General features: G+C 43.2%; 1 protein-coding gene across 1 annotated transcript; it reads left to right on the forward strand.

Moving 5' to 3' along the window:
- The first annotated feature begins 7,659 nt into the window (after positions 1 to 7,659).
- Positions 7,660 to 10,982, forward strand: LOC119314882 (flavonoid 3',5'-hydroxylase 1-like). Its single transcript, XM_037589561.1, has 2 exons — positions 7,660 to 8,612; positions 10,155 to 10,982. The coding sequence occupies exons 1-2, from the start codon at positions 7,701 to 7,703 to the stop codon at positions 10,782 to 10,784; spliced, it is 1,542 nt and encodes a 513-aa protein (XP_037445458.1). The 5' UTR covers positions 7,660 to 7,700; the 3' UTR covers positions 10,785 to 10,982.
- Positions 10,983 to 22,275: the final 11,293 nt, after the last annotated feature.

Here is a 22,275-nt window from a genome sequence, read left to right on the forward strand (position 1 = left end):
CAAGATTTTCTTCTTTCACAGACATTAGAAGTCTAGAACTGGGATAAAAATAAATAAAGTTTGGAATAAACTAGAATCTTAATAATCTCCAATATCTGCTCCACATGTGTGGAATCAATCATCCAGATATATATACTCGGATTGATGCAGCCATGCCCAATAAGAATCTTCATGTAAATAAATCGAAGGATTCTCTACTAATGAATTGGGAGCTGCACCAGACATCATATGGTCTTTTCATTTTCGTGGTAAGACTGGACTGACCTCAAGACTTAAGTATCTCGGAACCATGCTTTTCCTGCATAGTTTTCAACATGCTGTTACATGGTCTATTAAGTGCGTGTGAAGATTCTTGAATTTACCCTGACATTATGGAATCTTTGTGCTGAAACAATTAAATATGTTAATCTATAATGATAGCAATGAAGACACGCAGTTCAGTTATCAGTACAGTGCAGATGGTCATGTGGCCATTATGGCCTATCTTCAGTATTGTGGTTAACATTGACAGGATTGATGTAATCTTCGAAAAGACATGTTCCATTTTCCCTATGTATTTTTTGTTCAGATGCCCTACTAGTGTTTTATTGACTGCAGGCAATCTATTTTGTATGGTATGATTTTGTTTGTTGGAGAGATACTAGCTGCCCCTTTTCCACCTGTTAGTAGGTTTTGTAGCAGACTTCTTATTGATATTATAGACGTTCTAAGGTAGACGTGGTATTTTTAGTTAGACTGATTTCTTGTATTTTATCCACTGTTATAGGAGTTTGTTATCTTTGTTTTTTGATCGAAAATTAAAATGTGCATGCATTGTCGAAGTTTGTGAAGTAGAATTAATAACCTTATGGTTATTGATCAATATATATATATATATATATATATATATATATATATATATATATATATATATATATATATATATATTGGATGTCCCATAGCAACGCAAGGGCATTCAGCTATCCTTGAAAAAAGAACTGTCAAACCGATCAAGAACCTGCCAGGTCAAGCCTCTCCCTCCGCTGTTTGGCACTGCCTACCCCCTCTCCCCTGAATACCGTGACAGGGAAAGATCCGGTCCATCGAGAGAGACCGATACTGTCGACCATTGATGTCGCATGGGAGATCTGTGACAGTGGAAACAAGCTCCCCTTCCGTCAATGGTGCCTCGAGGTCACTAACACGGGTGACCCAGCGATTCGCCGCTGCCATCCCGAGCTACTTTGCCAACGTCGTGGGCGTGGGCTACTGGCCTTCCAGGTACTCGACCGCCGGGCTTATCGAATTGGGCCGCCACGGTGCTGCTGGCCGCCGCCGGTCTCACTATAGATGCATCATGTGACGTCAGCCATGCCAGCATCGCCGCCTACATTTCCCAAATCAGTTACCCGTACGGTCCATGCATACCCGGAGATGTTGGTGCGTTCACACTTCTCATGGATCTTTGTATTAGCCTGATAGTGTTGGGATCTCGAAATTTTGATGTAGGTGAAGAAGGGATTCCTATCTCGAAATTCTGCTGTAGGTGAAGCGCCTCCTGTAGGCCATGGAGATGACCAGGGATGCATTGGGAGGCGGGCGACGTAAAGCGCTGGAAAGGAGTATTGTGTTATGTATGGTCCTCCTTCGTTTTTGGAAGGTTGTATAGTCGTTTTGATACCTAAGATATAATTTCAGGTTCTACATACATATTGGTTTGAGATGTTTTCATTTTTTATAATTTCAGTGAATAATGCAATCTGGATTTTTTTATCATGCCAATTTGAGGCATTCTGTACAGGCTGGTTGGAGGAATATTATTTTTTGATGCACTATGTGTGAACATGTTGAAGGGGCATGACCATCAACGAGCTTGTGGCAAAAGTTTGAATGTGAGTAGCTCCTATCTTTTGTGTACTTATTTTCAGTCTATCAATCAAAGTGTAGAATGATTACACGTGCAGTTATTTTGGTGTGAGCTTTGACAAGGGATGCCGATTGTTATGTTGAAGAGGCTAAAATCTTCCTCAGTAAGTGATGTGCATTATGCATCTGATAAAAAAAGAGGCTTTAGGGAGTTGATTGTGCCCATGAGAGGTGGTCCTGATATTAGGCTTGCTATAACATATCATATTTAACACGTAATGTTCTTTACCAACCAAATATTCACGTTTTAGATTATAAAGAATGATGACCTCAAAGACAAAGAGCTCCAAGAACTCGGTTCTGAAACTTTTGGTTAGTTTGAGTAATGAAATGTGACCCTACTGGAAGTTCTAACTCATTTCAGTTCTTCTCTTTTCCATTTAATTATCTATTTCATTCCAAGCTAACTGTCTTACATACCTATATCTTTCAATACAAGACTACACGAGGACTATGGGATATGGGATATCAAGCTCCTTCAAATAATCTGCACCAGTTCTTCTGGAGAATAATGTATATGCATGGTCTACAATGGAGTTTACAAGATAGATTCACTTACTCAAAGATTCGGCCTAACATTTTCCATAAGGATTATGTATGTTATACCAACTCTCAGTAATCTCTACTACTAATGTCTTAGTTGGTAGTCTCGCCTCACTCCACCTCATCCCACCACTCCTATCTTTCGCCCACCTTTGACATCATCACATCACAACATGGGCTGGCCCATTAACGTGTATGTGAACGCAATCCTCCCATCGCCTGCCCTCCTCGCGATAATCCCGACGTCCTCACGCTGCCGTCCTCTTCTCTCTGATCTCCTCTACCAACGTGCCTTCCTTGCGATCCTCCCGACGTGTCCTCGCGTCGCCGTCCTCTTCTCCCCAAACTCCTCTACCAGGGGGACTCCTCTATGACCCAGGCAGAGCGAACATTGTACGCAGGTTTTTTGGCTTTCACCGGTTCGTTCTCTACCCCTCCTCCATGACTCCCTCGCCATCGATTTTTTTCGACGTCTAAATGCAATCCCTTCGTGGGGAAGTATGGTGTGAAGGAGAGAGGCCGCGATGGCGAAGGTGAGGTGGGCGTCATCCCGTTTTAAAGGAGGGGGCTCCAGCGAGAAATGTCTCACTACGGCGAAAACCGAGCGGAAGGGGAGGGTCCGACAGGAAAACATAAGGGTGTGTCATGGGGTGGAGTTTTTATGTTGCTACACTAGATCGGGGGAACCTAACGTCGACCTTAAGGTTGGTGTATGAGAGAGAAATAAGCTTCAATATCAATAATTTGTCTGATTCATGTATATACAGTATAGCCCGTAGCAATGCACGGGCGTTTTACTAATGTGCAATAGGGAACGACGTCTGTCTGGTTTCCTATAACATCACCTGATTGTTGCTTTAAATTTCTTACTCCCTCGTGCACCCATTCTAAAATACAACCTTGACCATAAATTAGACTAAATGTATACTTTGTTTGTTTTCTATGACTTCAAATTAATACCACTATGAACTTTTGCCGAACAAGAATTTAATGGTATATTTATTTGTCACATATAAACATTTTGAATTTGTCTAATCTATGATCAAAGTTAAATTATAGTATGCGCTGCTATAAATTAGACTAAAAAAATTTGTTACTTCAAAATTATATGATTGAAAACTCTTTTGGCGCACTGATGGTCGCATTTTTCTAGATTTATTTTCGTTCTGCTAGCATTGCACACTCAGTGAGAGGAGACTTTTCCATGGACTACAAAGATGTTTGTGGCAACTTCGACAATTTTAAAATGATGTGTCAGCTCAGTTTCTTGGAGGTTCTCTTAGTGGTAAAGTGTGTGTAGTGTGTTCATAGAAGTAAGTGTATGTGTGTACGTATGAGTATCTGCGCATGTATAGTTTTATTTTTTTTTTATTCTGAATAGGACAACTCTCCTGTTAGCCATGCACACGTACGGAAGATTATATTGCTCCTTTTGAAAATTCCAATCTGGATGACATGACTTGTATTAGGGCCATATAGAATTCCTATGTGAACCCAACTAAAAAAAAAGATAATTCCTATGCAAAGCGGACTCCTGTTGGCGACGCACGCACGCACGTACGGAAGATTTGTTGCTCTTTTCTTAGTTCCAGTTTTTTCCCATCAAGTGGCTACTATCCTATTAGTACACGTACATGAGATTGGATTTTTTGTATTGGTTGCCTACTCTCAAACTTGTATGTGTCCTTCGATATGATGGTGATTGTACAAATTCCATCGTAGAGGCACGTGACAAATTTTCAATGTGCAATACAATATATGAACGTACATATAGTATTTATATGTAACGTAATATATTTAAATCTGAGCCGTTTATATTGAGAAATTAACGGTCTTGATAATTAAATTTGTGTGGACGAACATGATGCCTTATTTGTCTTTTGTCTTAATAATCTATATCTATATCTATATCTATACCTACTATTAAAGGGAGGTGATATTCTTGATTTCGTCCTGCTTTATTTGGTCCCGCTTCAATTAATTTCATGTACACTATTTGGTTTCGTTACTTGCCACCCGTTTTGGCGCAACGAAAGAAGCTCACCTGACGGCGCACTGCGGCCTACGTCCGAAGAGTTGGCAAAAAATAAAATAGCCGATGGCAGGGTTCGATCTCGTAACCCACCAATCGGCCATGCACAGTTTGTCCAACTGACACGGTTAGAGATATGAGAGGATTTTTTTGTCCCGTTGTGACGCACGGACCTTTTTGCTAGTTAGTATATGATAGATAGATGCTAGGTTGTCCACTTGTCCCTCAGCATTGACATTTGGCATGCATAATCTCAGAAAAGAAAGACATACATAAGTGGATCCGTACATAACATCACGAAATAGTACTTCGCTAGCTAGTGAACAAACCGCGAGCTCTAGCATGTTCATTCCTCTTCACACAGCGCGCGCCGCCATGCAGCTCGCCGCTCTGTGCACTGCACTGACCCGTTCGTGATATGATGCACCTTCCTGTGCCTCTTACTCCATCTAGCGCTACGGTCCCTGAACCCCAACTCCGCCTCCGGCCGCCGGCTTCCACCAAGACCTCGTGGCGTCACCCTCCTCGGCGCGCTGCCGCTAGTCGGCCCGGCCCCTCACTCCGGTCTCGCGGCGCTGGCACGCAAGTATGGTCCCATCATGTACCTGAGGATGGGTACCTGCGGTGTGGTGGTGGCGTCGTCGCCCTCGGCCGCACGGACGTTCCTGAAGGCGCTAGACGAGCGGTTCGCGAACCGGCCGCCGGTGGCCAGCGTGGAGGACGTCTCGTACGGGTTCGGGAACATGGTGTTCGCCAACTACGGGCCCAAGTGGAAGCTGATGCGGAAGCTGTCGAACATGCACCTTCTCGGGGCGCGCGCAGTCGCAGACTGGGCGAGCCTGCACCGCTACGAGGCCGGACGCGCCCTGCATGACATGCTCGAAGAATTAGACTTGTTGATTAACCAACATAACTATAAAATATATGATCACAACAAGGGGAGAATTAGTATCATCTACGCTAGAAGTTTTCTAGCCCAAATGGCAATTCCAATATTTCTGTGAAAGGGTAGTATATTTGAAAGACTATTTTTATTTATAGTAAGGTACACCGCCAATTATATACTCTTAGCAGCCGTTTTTGGATAAACAACCGTATTAAAGTCTGAAAACACTCCTTATAAAATAAAGTCTGAAGAAGCTAAAATAATGTTGACTAAGCTAACAGCATGGACACATGTTGAATCAAATGGAATAAAAGGAGAAATTTCTCCTACAACATGCTCTTGGCGACAGGTGCGGACTGTAGCACAACACACGCATTTTTTTCCACACTAGGAAGATCTGATTTACGCTACATGTATGAAAGAGTCGACTGATGATGTACCACACGTGCGCTAACCAACCTTGATTGGTGCGCCATTGTCCTGTGATCCTGTCATACAGTCCATGCTGCACATTCAAAAAAAGGAAGCAACGCTCGTGTGCTTTTGTGTGTGTGTGTGTGTGTGTGTGTGTGATTCATCGTACCACCCAGATGCAGGTACTTCACATGTCTCATATACTACCATATAGTGTTATATATACTAATTTATCATTATAAATATGTTCATATATTTTATACAACATATTCCAAAGTGAGTTACATCAAAAAATAGCAAGTTGGCCCACAATTTTTATTATATTTGAGAAATACATATATATTTGTACGTAAAAAGAGCATACTCAAAATATGATGCACACTACCTAAAAACTAGTATATATACTACCTAAACATTTTTATATACTACATACTATGCATATACACTCTACGGTTTGATAAATACTACATACAACATACAAAACTCAAATGGTGGTAACTACCACCGGTGGTAGATAGAATTTGTATAGAGTGAATTCTGTATTTGATGAATCATGAAAGTACAAAAACAAAATCTGTATTTGATGCCTATCTATATGTATATATAATTATATATAGTTAATTCTTGAATTGATCGAGCGTGTACGTGTGTATTATCCATAGAATAAAAGGACGCTCTCTAGGTATAGATTGTTCGATCTTTTATGAAAGAGAAAATCAGTAGGAGCTACCATGAAACATGCCTCTGCTTAAAAGATGCCTAAACATACAATCAGAATAAAAGTGATTACCTAGAATTAACTAAAGGCTGCTGCAAAAATTCTCTTGAACTTTGCGTGACTTGTTAAAGATATAGCAGATTGCCCATAAACACCTGTATGAAAGTAAGAGAATATTAAAAGGTGCCAGTAAGCCGTGAATTAGCAATTCATCAGTTATTACGAAGATAACTGATCGGCCACAAACCTAAACTACATGAGATGCAAATTTGATAAACAAAGTGCCTTTGCTATAAGTAAAACTGATCTGCCTAATCACGGTGATAGCAGTGGCTGCACTTGTGGCATGTGCAACTTAATTGGGCTGCTGGCAGCAGCGGCGTTGGCGGTCTCGTGCATCAACATGGTTGGCGGACTTACGGCTGATGTAGGAGACAACTATCGACCTGGTACATGATAGCTAGCATGACATCGATAGATCAGGCTCCAACTGTGCGGCGGCGACATGAAGAGAGGGCATGTGTGGGCCTTTCTGCGAAAAACAGAGCAACAGTTAGAAAGCAGATTGGCTTCGAGATATTGCGAGCATCGGGTTGGATCAGGAGATTGGGCTTGGAGATATGTCTCTAACGCCAGTATTTTTTGTTAATCTGATGGATAGACTTTTCTTTGAAAGATTCCTCCAATCCGAGAGAGAAACATATCTTATGGAAGAGAAATAGGAGAATCCGATTGCAACAGGACAGAATAAGAGAGAGACGTGAGAGAGAGAGGCAGTATGACTGCTTAACGTGGCTGGTTTTTTTACATCCGTGAGAGCCTTTTGGGCCATTTTTTCGGCTTCAAGATGGTGGGCTTTCTACTCATATATTGATCCAAACTACCAGAATTGACAGCCTGTGGGTCGATTTGTGGGTTTTCTTTTCTTTTCTATGAAGATTAATCTACACAGTAATAACTCGGTCCCATGTAGATGTAGGACTAGTAAATTCTAATTAACGTTGGAATTTCTAAGGAGTGCCTAATTAGTATAGGTATATATATGGAGAGAGAGGTATAGACAGATAGATAGATTGACTGAGGTATAGAGGTTAGATAAATAGATAGATACATATATAAATAGATAGACGGATACTCCCCTAGCTAGCGATCAAACCGCGAGCTCTACCACATTCATTCCTCTTCACACAGCGCGCACCACCATGCAGCTCGCCGCTGTGTTCACCGACCCGTTCGTGATATGCTGCACCTTCATGTGCCTCTTACTCCATCTAGCGCTCCGCTCCCTGAACCCCAACTCGGCCTCCGGCCGCCGGCTTCCACCGGGACCTCGTGGCGTCCCTGTTCTCGGCGCGCTGCCGCTGATCGGCCCGGCCCCTCACTCCGGTCTCTTGACGCTGGCGCGCAAGTATGGTCCGGTCATGTACCTGAGGATGGGTACCTGCGGCGTGGTGGTGGCCTCGTCGCCCTCGGCCGCACGGACGTTCTTGAAGGCGCTGGACGAGCGGTTCGCGAACCGGCCGGCGGTGGCCAGCGCGGAGGACATGTCGTACGGGTGCCAGAACATGGTGTTCGCCAACTACGGGCCCAAGTGGAAGCTGATGCGGAAGCTGTCGAGTGTGCACCTTCTCGGGGCGCGCGCGGTGGCTGACTGGGCGGCCGTGCGCCGCGACGAGGCCGGGTGCACCCTGCGTGCCGTCCTGGAGGCCGCGGAAGCCGAGCGACCCGTCGTCGTGCCAGAGATGCTCGTGTGCGCGCTTGCCAACATCGTGGGAAGGATCACCGTGAGCAAGCGGGTGTTCGACACGCAGGGTGACGAGTCCAACACCTACAAGGAGATGATCGTGTCGCTCCTCACCGGCACGGGGCTCTTCAACATCAGCGACTTCGTGCCGGCGCTGTCGTGGCTGGACCTGCAAGGCGTGCAGGCCAAGCTGCGCCGGATCCATATCCAGTTCGACGGGCTCGTCACCAAGTTGCTGGCGGAGCACGCCGCGACGGCCGAGGACCGTCTCCGGGAGGGCCGCCTGGACTTCGTGGACAGGCTCCGTGCCATCAACGACGAGGAGGGGGGCGAGATCATCACTGAGGTCAACATCAAGGGCCTCATCACTGTAAGCTCCCACCCGACCCCGCCTACACTTCTTGTTCTCAACAGCTGGCTAGTGTTGAAAAAACTGCTGCAACATATTTCTTTTTTTTTTATCAAACATATTTCCATGTTGTTGGTGGAATAGTCAGTATTTTTTGCCACCGTATGACGTTCATATAACTAAGCAATCGCTGAAATGACATCAAAGCAATTAACATTAATCGTCAGTATTTTTTGCCACCGTATGACGTTGCTTTCGATGCAGTTTGTCACCCAAACATATTGTGGCGGTTTTTTTTTTTTGCTAATGACAGACTGTATTGTGGTGGTTTTATGGACATAGCTCCTCTCCTACTAATTAGTACACGTATTTTATTTTCAGCCTTGAACTTGGAAGGCCCATTTCGAAAAAAAAACTTGGAAGGCCCATATTTTCTTGAAATAAATCACAGATAAATATTCCGTTTGAACATGTGACTTTTCTCCCCATGATATCTTAGAAAAACCCCAATATTAAATATGCTTTGACAATTTAGATGAAATGGCCCGAACTACATGAAACACAATGAAATGTTATAGTGAGCACTGGAACAAGGTAAATGCAGGGTAGCACACTCATACAAAATGAAACATTATAGTGCGCTCCAAAACAGAACGAAACCCAACAAAATTGGTCTGAGTACAACTGGAAGACATAAAAACTTTGTGGCATACAGCGGAACAAGCTCGAGATAATATGGCCAGTGGACAGAAATATGAGACATTTAATTTAGCTCCTACTTGATGAAAACCAACAAAAACTGGTTGAACCACACTGAAATACAATGAAACATTGTTGTTCGCATAAAGTGAAAATAGGGTAGCACGCTCGAACGGAAATTGATAAATACTATTTATATTTTATAAAAGAAATAAATTTGCAGAATTCAAGTTAAAATTGCATTAAAAGTTTAAAACACAATTAAACATTGTGGTGAACCCTGGAAGTTAGTGAACCTTGAAAATTTTAATTTAAAATTATAGTCAAATTTTTATTGTATTTTTAAAAAAAAATAGATTGCAAGAATATATTCAATATTGGTCTTGTTTTAGATATCTCCTTTAGAATAAACCCAGTTGTTCAGAATGTAAATCAAACATATGCTTCAAAAAATATTATCAGCCATCTAAATTATTTAGATAAAAAAGAAGAAAGAAGACATTTGTAAGATAGAGATGTACTTCACCCATAAAAAAAAGATATAGAGACGTACTGGAAGCGGTGGGCCAGTGGGGCCACGCAGTCGGCAGGACAGTGTTCTCAAGCATTGGATAACGTACATTACATAGCAATCTCCCACAATGTGTGGAGAAAGGAGGTACGATGATATGTGAGGTGGTTATACATAATACAGAAACTGGTTTGCATGTCTTCTGAGGCACGATAAAAGGTGGACGCATATATTGGATATCCCGTGCATGATAGATAGACCACTCTTGAATACATACAAGCATTCACACGAAAACACTTAACGCGTAGTAGCACTTGGGGTTTTATTTTAAACCCGTGCGTGCATGCTTGCAGGACATGTTCACGGCAGGCACGGACACGTCGTCGATCATTGTGGAGTGGGCAATGGCGGAGATGATCAAAAGCCCGTCTATCATGGCACACGCCCAAGAGGAGATGGACCGTGTCATCGGTCGTGACCGCCGCCTTGAGGAATCCGACATTGCCAACCTCCCCTACCTGCAAGCTATATGCAAAGAGGCCATGCGCCTCCACCCCTCCACGCCGCTCAGTCTCCCGCACTTCTCCTTTGAGGAGTGCGAGGTCGATGGACACCATGTCCCTGCCAACACGCGGCTCATCATCAACATCTGGGCCATCGGGCGGGACCCGGCCGCATGGGAGGATCCCTTGGAATTCCGGCCAGAGCGGTTCCTATCCGGGCCGGCGGCCAAGATCGACCCGATGGGGAACAATTTCGAACTGATCCCGTTTGGCGCCGGTAGAAGGATATGCGCTGGGAAGCTGGCTGGAATGGTGTTTGTGCAGTACTTCCTGGGAATGCTGGTGCACGCATTTGAGTGGCGGCTGCCAGACGGAGAGGATAAGGTGGACATGGCTGAGACCTTCGGGCTGGCACTGCCCAAGACCGTCCCGCTCAAGGCCGTCGTCAAGCCGCGGCTTGTGCCTGCCGCATACACATGATTGTTCGTGTCTCGGAAGTTCTAGACGATCGCCTGCTCGGTGTAGTGTATTATGTTTGTGGTGACCCAAGCTTTGTGTTGCATGTGTACATACATACTTTAGTCACTTCGTACATTTACCTTCCTCACAGAATAAAACATGTGCCTACATTAGTTAGTCAAAAGAGTACAATTACCTGTTTTTACCGAGAACGAATTACTTCATCATTATCGATCTCTCAAGCAATGAATGCAACGGAAACAGGTCCCGGAAGCGTTTTGGGAATTCCGGAAAGGTATACTTAATAGGTATCCAAAAAAGTTTGGTCAATATTTTGAAAGTATGAAAGGTTCTAGAAAACTTCCAAAAATTTCTGGAAGTGTGTAGAGTGAAAACTCCTCCAAGTTGGTTGCCCTTTGCCATACTCCTGCTGGAAAGATTTGCCCAGTGTTACACTCTGGCAAATGCTCCACATGTCAGTCGCTATGAGCTCATGCTTGTCTATGCCATGTGCTAGTAGAGGAAAGTCAGCAAAGACTTCTGGACGTGTCAGTCTCTAGGAGGTCTTGCATGTGTTTGCCGAGCGCTAGAAAACATGAACTCGACAAACATTTTCTGCATTTTATGTAAGAAAATTAAAAAATGTTTGCCGAGCGTGCTTTGGGTGACACTCGGTAAATGGAACCCGCTACCAGCCGCTGAGGGGAGGAACACATGGTTAGTCCTTTGCCGAGTTCTTTCTCGCATGTACTCGGCAAAGTGCGGAGTTTGCTTTTTTTTTTCTTTGCCGAGTTTTTTTTTGTGTGCGTACTCGGCAAAGATCTTCCTTTGTGAGCGCTAGGTCTTTGCTGTGTTTTTTGCACCAAGAATTCGGCTTTGCCTTGCTTTGCCTAGATCGCAATAAAATGAACTCGGCAAACATCAGGGCACTGACCAAAGTTGTGGATTCGAGTAGTGAACATCCATTAGAAATACGACAATGATTACTTGGGGGTCTAAAATACGCGAAGACGGGGGTTATGCTTTAGGTACTCCATCCGTTTGTACATAATCTCATTCTAGCAATCAAATTTTCTTTCCAAATACATATCATTCTGATATCGTGAGACAAAAGCAGTTCGAAGTCATAGCACCACTTTGCCATTAAGTTAATTTGTGAATAAAAATTCATATAAGTTAATTTGTATATATCATCTGATTACCTTTCTGTGGTAGAGCCTTAGATCCGTACACTGTTCCAAATATTGTCCTCCGCATTTGATTCAGTAATATACATGAACAATTGCCTTCTAGATTTCCGGCCGGTCCTAGTAATTTTGTGGTCATAGAACTTGTCTCATGTAACTCCATGAACGATTCCGACATTTTTGTCAAGAATTTTTGGTTTCATCCTCCAAGGCTTCGCTTCCTCCTATGTTGCCTCAAATTAATGCAGCTTGCTATTAGCGACGGCACCACAGCAGGACATGCTCTAGCCGTATCTCCGCCTCCGGCAAAACTCAAACATGAGGTAGCTTTCTTTTCCTTTCTTCCTAGCGGAGTATAAGGGTCCAATTAAGACCCATTTAGAACAGAGGGAACAAAGAAATGCAAACATGTCAAACGTGCAACTCACATATACAATTACCTTGACTAGTTTCTTGACACGCCTTGAAATTATCTTCAATATTTTGACCAGTACAATTACGTTATCATCTAATATATGTTCTCAGTTTCTCACCTAACGACAACTCAAAGTATTCGTGCTGTAGTTCTCATCGATGAGCTAAAGAATGTGTGGTTGTTCCCGGATATGAAGAAAAAAAACCACAAGTTAACTGTCAACCGACCAATTGAGATATGATGGAGCCGCTAGTTGTTAGCAACTGCAGTTGATTTGATAATATACTTGACCAACTGCTCCAAAGTATCATATCATTTTCCTATAAACTAAATAGTTGATACCCACAAACATATTTAACCGAACATGCAATTATACCTCCTTATTACACAATTATGAATTTGATAATATACTTGACCAACTGCTCCAAAGTATCATATCATTTTCCTATAAACTAAATAGTTGATACCCACAAACATATTTAACCGAACATGCAATTATACCACCTCATTACACAATTATGAATTGATAAAGCCCCACCTCAACATGCAACATACATGGAAAAAGACTTAAGTGCCTTAACTACTCCCTCTGTTCCTAAATATAAGTCTTGTTAGAGATTCCAATACGGATTACATACAGACCAAAATAAGTGAACCTACAGTCTAAAACACGTCTATATACATCCGTATGTAGTCCACATTGAGATATCTAAAAAGACTTATATTAAGAAATGGAGGGACAATTATGCTACTTATATTCAATAAATATTTTATGATTACATGTATTTTCTGTTTTAGTTCTTATATTATTAATTCAAAAGTTTATGTTCATTAATGCAATTTACTGAACATATAGTTTCAGTTCTTATATTATTACTGAATATAACCAAATCTTAGTAAATAATAACAAACAATCATAAAAGTAAGAAAACCATCGCACTATATAATTAGTAACAAATATTCATGTTCATATAATCAAATCCTACTGAATATAACCTCTGTTTCAAATTACTTGTCTTAGATTTGTCTAGATATTGATGTATTTAACTCTAAAACGTGTCTAAATATTTCTGTATCTACACAAATCTAAGTCCAGTAAATTGAGACGGAGAGATATATAACAAGCAATTGCTTTGTTATACAAAATTGTGGCAAGCAACCTGTTTCATGTCACTATATACTGTACTAACACTAAAACATGTCTAAATATTTCTGTATCTAGACAAATCTAAGTCAAGTAAATTGAGACGGAGAGAGTATATAATAAGCAATTGCTTTGTTATACAGAATTGTGGCAAGTAACCTCTCTCATGTCACTATATACCGTATTAATTATTCCGTTACTCTAGTCCGAGCTGCTGGCTGTTCCACTACCCAAAACAGCTTGCTCTTCCTCAATTCCGCCCTTGCCGGCCATGTTTGCAATAACGATTGGATTTTGTCTAACTGCAGAAGTTACCAAAAAACTAGAAATAATGAGCTGCTCTCGCCATCGGCAAGTCAGGACAGCCCAAACCTATTACTTTGATACAGGTTCTGGTTGCTCTTCCCTCTCAGCCACGGTGGTGCGGTGGGGTGGTGCTGTGCCTCGCGACATGTCTTTTGTTCTTCTTCAGAAGCTTGCCGGGGTCCGCCTCTCTCGGCGTGTTATACTGCATCTGATTCGCTCGGCCGAACCAGATTAGGTCGTCAAAATGGTGGTGTAAAAGGACAATGCGGATGAAAACTCCCAAAATGATTTGTGCTTTGATTGATTTTCTACATGATACTTCATTAGACCACAACATATCTAACTAGCTATTTTCAGACTTTATCATGAATATTTTGATGTTATAATATATAAAAGGGTGGCATCAGTATGTATGTTTCTCTACCAAACAACCACTAGAAGTTCTTGTGATGTAGTTCTCATCGTCTAGCTAAAGAATAAAAGGTTGTTCCCGGATTTAATAGAGAAAAACAGGTGCATCGACTTTTGAACGAACAATTCAGGTTCAAACAAAATTTGGTTGTTTCATACCTCTAGATGCAAAAAGATATACCATTGCACCCCAATACATAAGACACGGAATGTGAAGAAAAAGTTAGAAAAACGACAAGATGTGAGCTCGCCATATATGTTTTATTGAGCTGACTGGCCTGAGCGATGATTAATGTGAGCCACGAGATAACGACATCCATTGGCAAACAATACGGCTGGCTAGATGTAAGTTCTTTGCAATGGTGACATAATCAACTTCCTGCTCAATCATAATTGTCAGCCCCGCCGTCATCGACCCTTGTTCCATGTGGTGGAGCCGCTTGTCGGTGCCGATGAGGCTGTACAGCGCAGTGAGCCTCAACATGCAATCATCCTCACCTCCTACTTGCCGGTCTTGGGCCAAAGTGTGGCCCAGTTGTGGCCGGCAAACTCCAGGCGCCCATCATAGATGCGTAATAGCTTGCCCTGGTAGTTCGTGCACTGATCGCTGAAGTCGGCGACGGTGATCAGCACGAACACAGCCAGCACGTGCTGTGAAAGCGCCACCGACTCCCCTGTCCGGATGGGAATGATTTTATATTTAAAAAGATTCTCCCAAATCTATATGCTTCCAGCCGCAAATTCAAAGAAGAGATGAAATGGCTCACTCATAGAGCAAGAAGACAGGATTATTCCGGCATGGCGGATTGGATTGCAATGTTCAGATAACTTGCTGGTCCAAATGGGTATTTTTGCTGCTTGTTTTCCTTGTATGTATGTATGTTTGTTCTTTTTACCTTTCCTAGATTTTCTTTTTAGTTTTGATGTATAGTTCTTTTTCTCTTACTTGGACTATTTGTATTCTTTTATTTAAAATTAATAAAAATACGCAGCAGAGTCCTGCTGTTTCCCTAAAAAAAACAACCCTTCTTCTCATCGTTTTCCTTTGCCAAATCTCAATTTCTATAGCCCCAAACTCTGCAGCAACCGGCGTGATACGCCGGACTGCATGGCGACGCTCGCCGCCGATGCGCTCCTCGACGCCATCGTCGTTGGCAACGGCTACGCTCGCCGCCGATGCGCTCCTTGTGTTAGAGTTGTGTGGACTATTATTGTACAAGGTACGTTACGGTTAGACTTGGTTTTGGACTATACAGGGTACGAGTTGTGTCCTAATAGGACACTGGTATCCCACACGGGGGAGCTGGCGGCGTGTGCCAGCGCCCAGGGTGTGGTATTGTGACGGTGTCCTGGGGAGGAGCGTCCGTAGTCAAGCCTCAGGGATGTAGCCATGATGGTGAACCTCGTTAACAAATCTCGGTGTCTTGTTCGTGTGATTGCTTGGTCCCCGGTAGATCGACGAAGTGACTCGAATTTATTTTAACAAGTGATTTCATGAGCAAGGTTCAAGAAGGTTGCGGATTGTTGTTCTAGAGTATGGAGAAGCGATCGGAAATGATGAAAAACGTGTCAGCTAGATCATGTTGGGATGACGGCAGCAACGGGTGCAGGCACATCATGACGAGGCGCGGGCGATCCGGAGTGAGGCCGCGGAATATCGGTCCGGCAGCCAAGGCATGCAGATGGGAGTAGCAGGAGTCCGTATGCAGCAGCGGCGAGCAGCCCAATCGGCGTGCAGGCCAAGGCAGCAGGGCATGGAACGAATCTGACCGTAAGCAAAAGCGGCAGCGACGTATTGCATACTGGCGATTGAGCGTCTCGGCGAGTAAGGGCGTGCACGAAGTACACGGGAATTGGATATCGTGGCATTTTTAGTTTGTAGATCATGGTAATTTTAGTTTTTTGATGATGGCAATTCCAGTACTTTGATCATGAAAATATTTTTTTATTGAACCATGGCAATTTTAAGTGCATGTATCATGGCAATTTTAGTTTATGGTGCATGGCAAGTCTAGTTTCTTAATCTCCGTTTTATAATATGTTAAAATTTACTTTTAAATGTAAAAGAAAATAGTTGAAATATATCATGGCAACTTCAGTGTAAATATCATGGCAATTCATGTGCAATAGACATGGCAACTTTTAACCAAATTTTTTTTTGCCGAAATATATCGATATGAGATCCAGTTTTGAAGATCTCGCCACGAAGGATTTAATGGTGAAAACGGATCTTCAATCGAATTTTTCATTTAAGAGATAAAACATTTTAAAAACTGAAAATCCAAAAAGATTATAGTATACATGCATGTGATGACGTGGCAATCTATTTGCATTAGAGACGTGTGATGCGTCTCCTTTCCTGCCACACGTGTGGCAGTTATCGACGTCCAAAACAAAAGGCATTCGGAGGTGTGGGGGTACATGCTAAGCACACCTACGGGAGCTACAGGAAGTAATTTTCTTTGGAGGTAATTGCTAATTGCACGTGGTTCTACCACGAGGTTTGCAGGTTAGCGACATACACAGGGTCGTGAAGCCCGGAGTGCGTGTGCAGAGATCATGCATACACAGGGCGTCAAGCAATGCACGGAGAAGTGCGGGGCGGACAAGACGCAGGGTGGAGCATGGATTGCAGTCGGATAATTTCGGCTGGGTCGAACTGGATTGTCTGATGGACTGACATGGATGTTGGTCAAAGCAGAAGATTGCAGTGATTTCAGCGACGACGGCATATGAGCGTGATGCTAATGGTGGCCAACTTCTGGGGCGTGGAAACAAGTGGTGCAGGCCTGAGGGCTTGTGCGGCTACGACAGACCATGGCATGGGGTTGATTCAAGACGGTGCACATGAGAGCTTGGAGTCGACAGGGCATGGCAGGGTGGCATGTACAACCACCATGGAGTCATGCTGAAGGTGAAACTGGAGTCTGATGAATGACTTCACTCTGTGCCAATTGAGGGGCTACAGCGTAAATGCATGGAGAGTAGAAGCCTATTTTAGCCAGATAACGAGAGACACGTTTATCGGACTGGGCCTAGTGGTCTGATGGAGACGTGATACTCGGCATCGGTCGGTGATGATCGGTGGCTCTCTCCAGTAGGGGTTTGAATGGTGTGGGTCCGCGGCCCTAGAGACTCGATCAGGATAGCAGAGGCTCGATGTGGTGATAGCAGTGAGGCGTGCGGTAAGCACGGGACACAACGACGGGCCAAGACACTGGTGGTCAGACATGTGGTCAGGCAAATTGTGCAGAGGATGCTGAAGCAATGTTGACGAGTACCAGATTCAAGTTGGTGACTGGGTCTATGGGTGCCGGTTGATGGACAGGAGTTGACCATGAAGAATCTGAGAAAGTGGCGGAAAGTCTGAAATTATCAAAAGCTAAGAGAGTACATGGTCATATATTCTGTGGTGTTCAGTGCACACAAATTGTGGATGATAAATACAGAAGGAGGCGAAGTGCTATAGCTGTGGGACATGCCAGAGACTATCCGGAACAAGGTTGAGACAACTACTGATTTGACTCAGGGCGACCGTGAAATTCCTTCAAGTTTCAGACAGACGGTCAAGAAAGAGCGATGAGTTCAAGTGACTCTTATATGTGACATCCAATATGTGAGTTGTTCACTTTCACGCAGGTCAGTGGTCGGTCTGTGATGACGTTGAACAGATACTCCGGAAGTTTGGGAGCACAAAGTAGGGTAATGCGGAACTTGATTTTGCTCAAGTTTTGTCTGTGAAGAAGACGAGAAGGGACTATAGTTGGAGGTGGAGTCACATTGAGTCTGGGAGTAGCAGGGGTGCTCATGGTGTATCTCAAGTCCAATGTAATGGAGGTTCGACGCATGGATGAATCCAAGGTGGTGGAGAATATTCGTTAAGGTGGAGTTTGTTAGAGTTGTGTCGAATATTATTGTACAAGGTAGATTACAGTTGGACTTGGTTTTGAACTGTGTGTAAACAGGGTACAAGTTGTGTCCTAATAGGTCACTGGTATCCTAGACCTCTCATATATATCGGGGGTAGACACACAATGTAATAGATGCCAATATAATAGCACCGGCGTACGGGGGAGCTGGCGGCGTGTGCCGGCGCCCAGGGTGCGGTATTGTGACGGTGTCAAGGGGAGGAGCGTCTATAGTCAAGTCCGGGGGATGTAGCCATGATGGTGAACCTCATTAACAAATCTCGGTATCTTATCTGTGTGATTGCTTATTCCTTGGTAGATCAATCCTTGCCGGTAACGGCGACGTTGGTCGACGCCAAGCTCGCCGGGGACGCTCGCCGCCGATGCGTTCCTCGAAGCCATCCTCTCCGTGTAACGAAGACGCTCATCGATGCCCAACTCGTGTCCCATCCAACCGCGGATATGTTCCTTGATGCTGGTGCTAAGTCCCTTTCCCGTGGTACTCCATCCTTGTCGGAAGCAGCGGCCATGTTCGTCGGCGACCCAGCTCGGGCACCGCCCTGTTTGTCCCTGTTGGTGTGGAGGAGCTATCTGTGGGCATAGAGGCTGCTGGCTGGTGCGTATGTTTCTTCATCCGGAGCTGCGCTATCGCCGGTGAAATGTAAAGAGATGGGGATGTTTTTCTAAACGTGGGAATCGGAGTGGGCTGCAAGTTGGAAACGATGGTTCTTGCTTTGAGATTCGGTATGACACGTGTCAGATGCAGAAGTGGATCTCCAGTGTAGACATATACGGCCTGGTCGTATAGGATATTTTTCCGTCCGGATGTACCACACCACCATGCACTCCTCAGGGACCACCGACTGCAGCTTCACACGCCACGGCTCCACCTTCTCCGTCAAAGCATGGATGCTGGTGGCGAGGGCACATGTGAGAGTGCTGAAGGTTCACTCTGTATGTTGGAGTTGGAGTAGGAGGAGTGGGAGAGGCCGTAGCAGCACCGGTGTTGTCACCATCGCCGCCGCTCACCGCAGAGGCATACCAAGCGTTCGACGAAATACATGAGCCAATTGTAAACTCCGTTAAATGTTAGGGATAGGCTAGAAATGATCAAAAATTAGAGAAGGAAAAATACTCCTCTAATGAATACTCAGCCATTTATTATTCTAAATTTTACGAGATCGGCTAGGGATATTCTATTATATGATCTCAGTTTCTCAGAACGACTCAAAGTTGTTGTGCTGTAGTACTCATCGACGAGCTAAAGAATGCGTGGAATTTTCAGGACATGGACAAAAACGCAAGTCAACCTTTCAGTGCACTATGTCAGATATCACTTGATTTGCCATGTGATGGAGACTTAAACTAATCAGCCGTTACGCTGTTGCCAGCTGTTGGCATCAGCAATTTATTCCATAATATAAATGGTCAACTTCTCTAGAGTCCCGGTCCAAGCTTTTGTGTCTTAGGCTGGTCATAATGGGGAGTAATTTAGACTAGTGTCATGCATATGACACTAGTCTAAGTTACTACCTTCATAATGCAAAGTAACATAATAGTATCATAGATGGCTTCATTTATTATCTCGTAGACTCATCTTATCTTGAAAAGCGCTATGTTACAGTAACATATTATGTTACCACATCTCATTAATTACTTGCCACATAAGCAGAATTTTCTTGAAATGTGTTATGTTACTAGCTAAGTTACTCCCACTATGACTAGCCTTATTGTTATACAAAATTTTGGCAAGTAATCTGTCCAATGTCATTAATAAGTATTCCGTTCAAAATGGGCTCATCGGGGTTTACGTCCTAAACTTGACACTAGTGCTCGCACTTTTCTAGATTTATTTCCGACTTTTCGGCAATATTCGTTCACTGAAAGTCTAGAGCAGGCGTTCCCGTCGACTATAAGGTGTTTGTGATAACTGTCTATTCTAAGATGTGGTGCCACTTCAGTATCTTGGAGATGCTCGGAGAGGTAACGTGTGCCTACATGTGTTAATAAGAATAAGTGTATATGCTTATGTGAGGATGTGCGATTGTATTAAAAAAAACTATTCTGTTATTCTGGTCAAAGTTGTTGCTTGTTCCACGCCCCATGACAACACTTCCTCCATTCCGTCCTTGCCAGCCATTTTGTCAAACCACATAAGATAAAAAAAATTGATTACGATCTGCAATGACATCGGCTTAATCAGGACAGCCCAAACTCGTTACTTCCAAGCCGGCTTTGCTTGCTCCTCCATCTCAACCATGGCCGTGCGGTGTGATGGTGCGGTGTCTCGCGACATGCCTTTTGTGCTTCTTCGGAAGCCTCCCAGGGTCCGCATCTCAGGGCAAGTTAGGCTAGATCTGACTCGCTTGGCGAACCAGATCAGGTTTTCAAAATGGTGGGTTAAATGAAAAGTCGCATGAAAACTCCAAAAATGTTATGTGCTTTGATTCATTTTCTCCACGATACTTCATCATATCATAGCATGTCTAATTAGTTGTTTTCAAAATTTATTATGGATATTTTGATGTCATAATATATAAAATGGTGCCATCAGTATGCATGTTTCTCTACCGAACAACCACTCAAAGTTGTTGTGATGTAGTAGTTCTTATCGACTAGCTAAATAATGCAAGGATGTTCCCGGATTTAATAGGAAAACATAAGTACAATGACTTTCGAACATACTCTTCATGTCCAAGCAAAGTTTTGTTGACTTATACCTCTAGATGTGAAAAAATACAACATTGCAGTCCAATACATAAGACACAAAATGTGAAGAATTTTTGTAGAAATGACAAAATGTGAACAGATCATATGTTTCATTGCTGACTGACCGAAACGATGATTTGTCTCAGTCACGACTTGATGGATAACGACACCATTGAAAACAATACAGAGCGATTGCTTCGGTACACCCCTGCTCACAAATCGTATAAAGGCAGATGGTCATTTGATCATAAGGTATACCCACCTCCATATGTGACACGTACAAGCTGTACATAGACGTACTTAAACTTGTACACACACACCCGCATCATGGTCTCAACCCATTTTCATTTTTTTCAAACTGGCGCACACACACCCTCATTATGGGCTCAGCCCACCTTCAATTTTTTTCAACCTTCAAAAAATTTAGAGTGTGGTGGGATTCAAACTCAGACCTCTCTGTTTGCTTCGAACAGAACAATCAGCTCAGCTGTCTCACCTAATATGTTTTTTTTTTGCTAGGCCAGGTTTTTCATCAGTTTTTACATCAGTTTTTACATTTAGTTTTTTTACCTCCGTTCTGGGATTAGCCCATTTATTTTTCTTTTCTTTTTTAACCTTCAAAAAATATGTGCATGAGGTCAGATTGAACTATAACCAACCGCGACGATTCACTTCTTGTGCCCAGTTACTTCTTTTGTTCTTCTTCTTGTGCATCTTCACAGTCTACTTTTTGTGTCCTATTTTTATTCAATTTTACTTGTTTTCATTTTCCTTATTTCTTCTTCTTTTTGTCTTTTCTTTTTCATTTTCTTAAATTTGGCAACATTTCCTTCAATTTGTGAACTTTTTTCAAATACGTGAAATATAGTTTTTGAATCCATGGAAAATTTTCAAACGAATGATTGTTTTTTATGTTTCAGAACTTTGATCGAATTCGTGATTTGTTTGTTCCAATACATGCGATCTATTCTGTTTTGGGGGTCACAAAGAATTTTGGTTTCATAAAAAATACAAAAAGATTTGTTTCTATAAAATTAGAGAAATAATTTTTGTTTGAACCAAAAATTCGGTTCGGTCAACGGTTCTGACCGAACAGAACCAGAGTTTAGGCAAACTTGCTTATGCGACATCTTTTGGTGCAGCCAGGTTCAGGCAAATTTGATCGGTAGCAGCTGCCTTTATAGTTTTTTCACATGCTCTTTTCCTCAAGAGCAATCCGAGGTGGTACTAAACCAGAATGTGTAGGTGAAAAAAAGCTGAGATGAGAAAACGACGGGGAGGCTTAGATAGGTGTGTCGGGCAGCTGGGCAAACTGGGTCGGGGCGATGAGGTTGTACAGAGCTTCCCCTGGCAGTCCGTGCACTGATCGCTGAAGTCGGCAACGGTCCTTAGCATGAACTCCGCCAGGACGCGCTGTGAAAGCGCCCCGGCT

The sequence above is a fragment of the Triticum dicoccoides genome, chromosome 6A (assembly GCF_002162155.2).
Source record: "Triticum dicoccoides isolate Atlit2015 ecotype Zavitan chromosome 6A, WEW_v2.0, whole genome shotgun sequence".
In the NCBI taxonomy this organism is placed as follows: Eukaryota; Viridiplantae; Streptophyta; class Magnoliopsida; order Poales; family Poaceae; genus Triticum; species Triticum dicoccoides.

Coding starts and splice junctions, on each gene's coding strand:
- LOC119314882 (XM_037589561.1), top strand. CDS start 7,701: ATGCAGCTCGCCGCTGTGTTCACCGACCCGTTCGTGATATGCTGCACC. Junction 8,613..10,154: donor ACATCAAGGGCCTCATCACT/GTAAGCTCCCAC, acceptor GCATGCTTGCAG/GACATGTTCACGGCAGGCAC.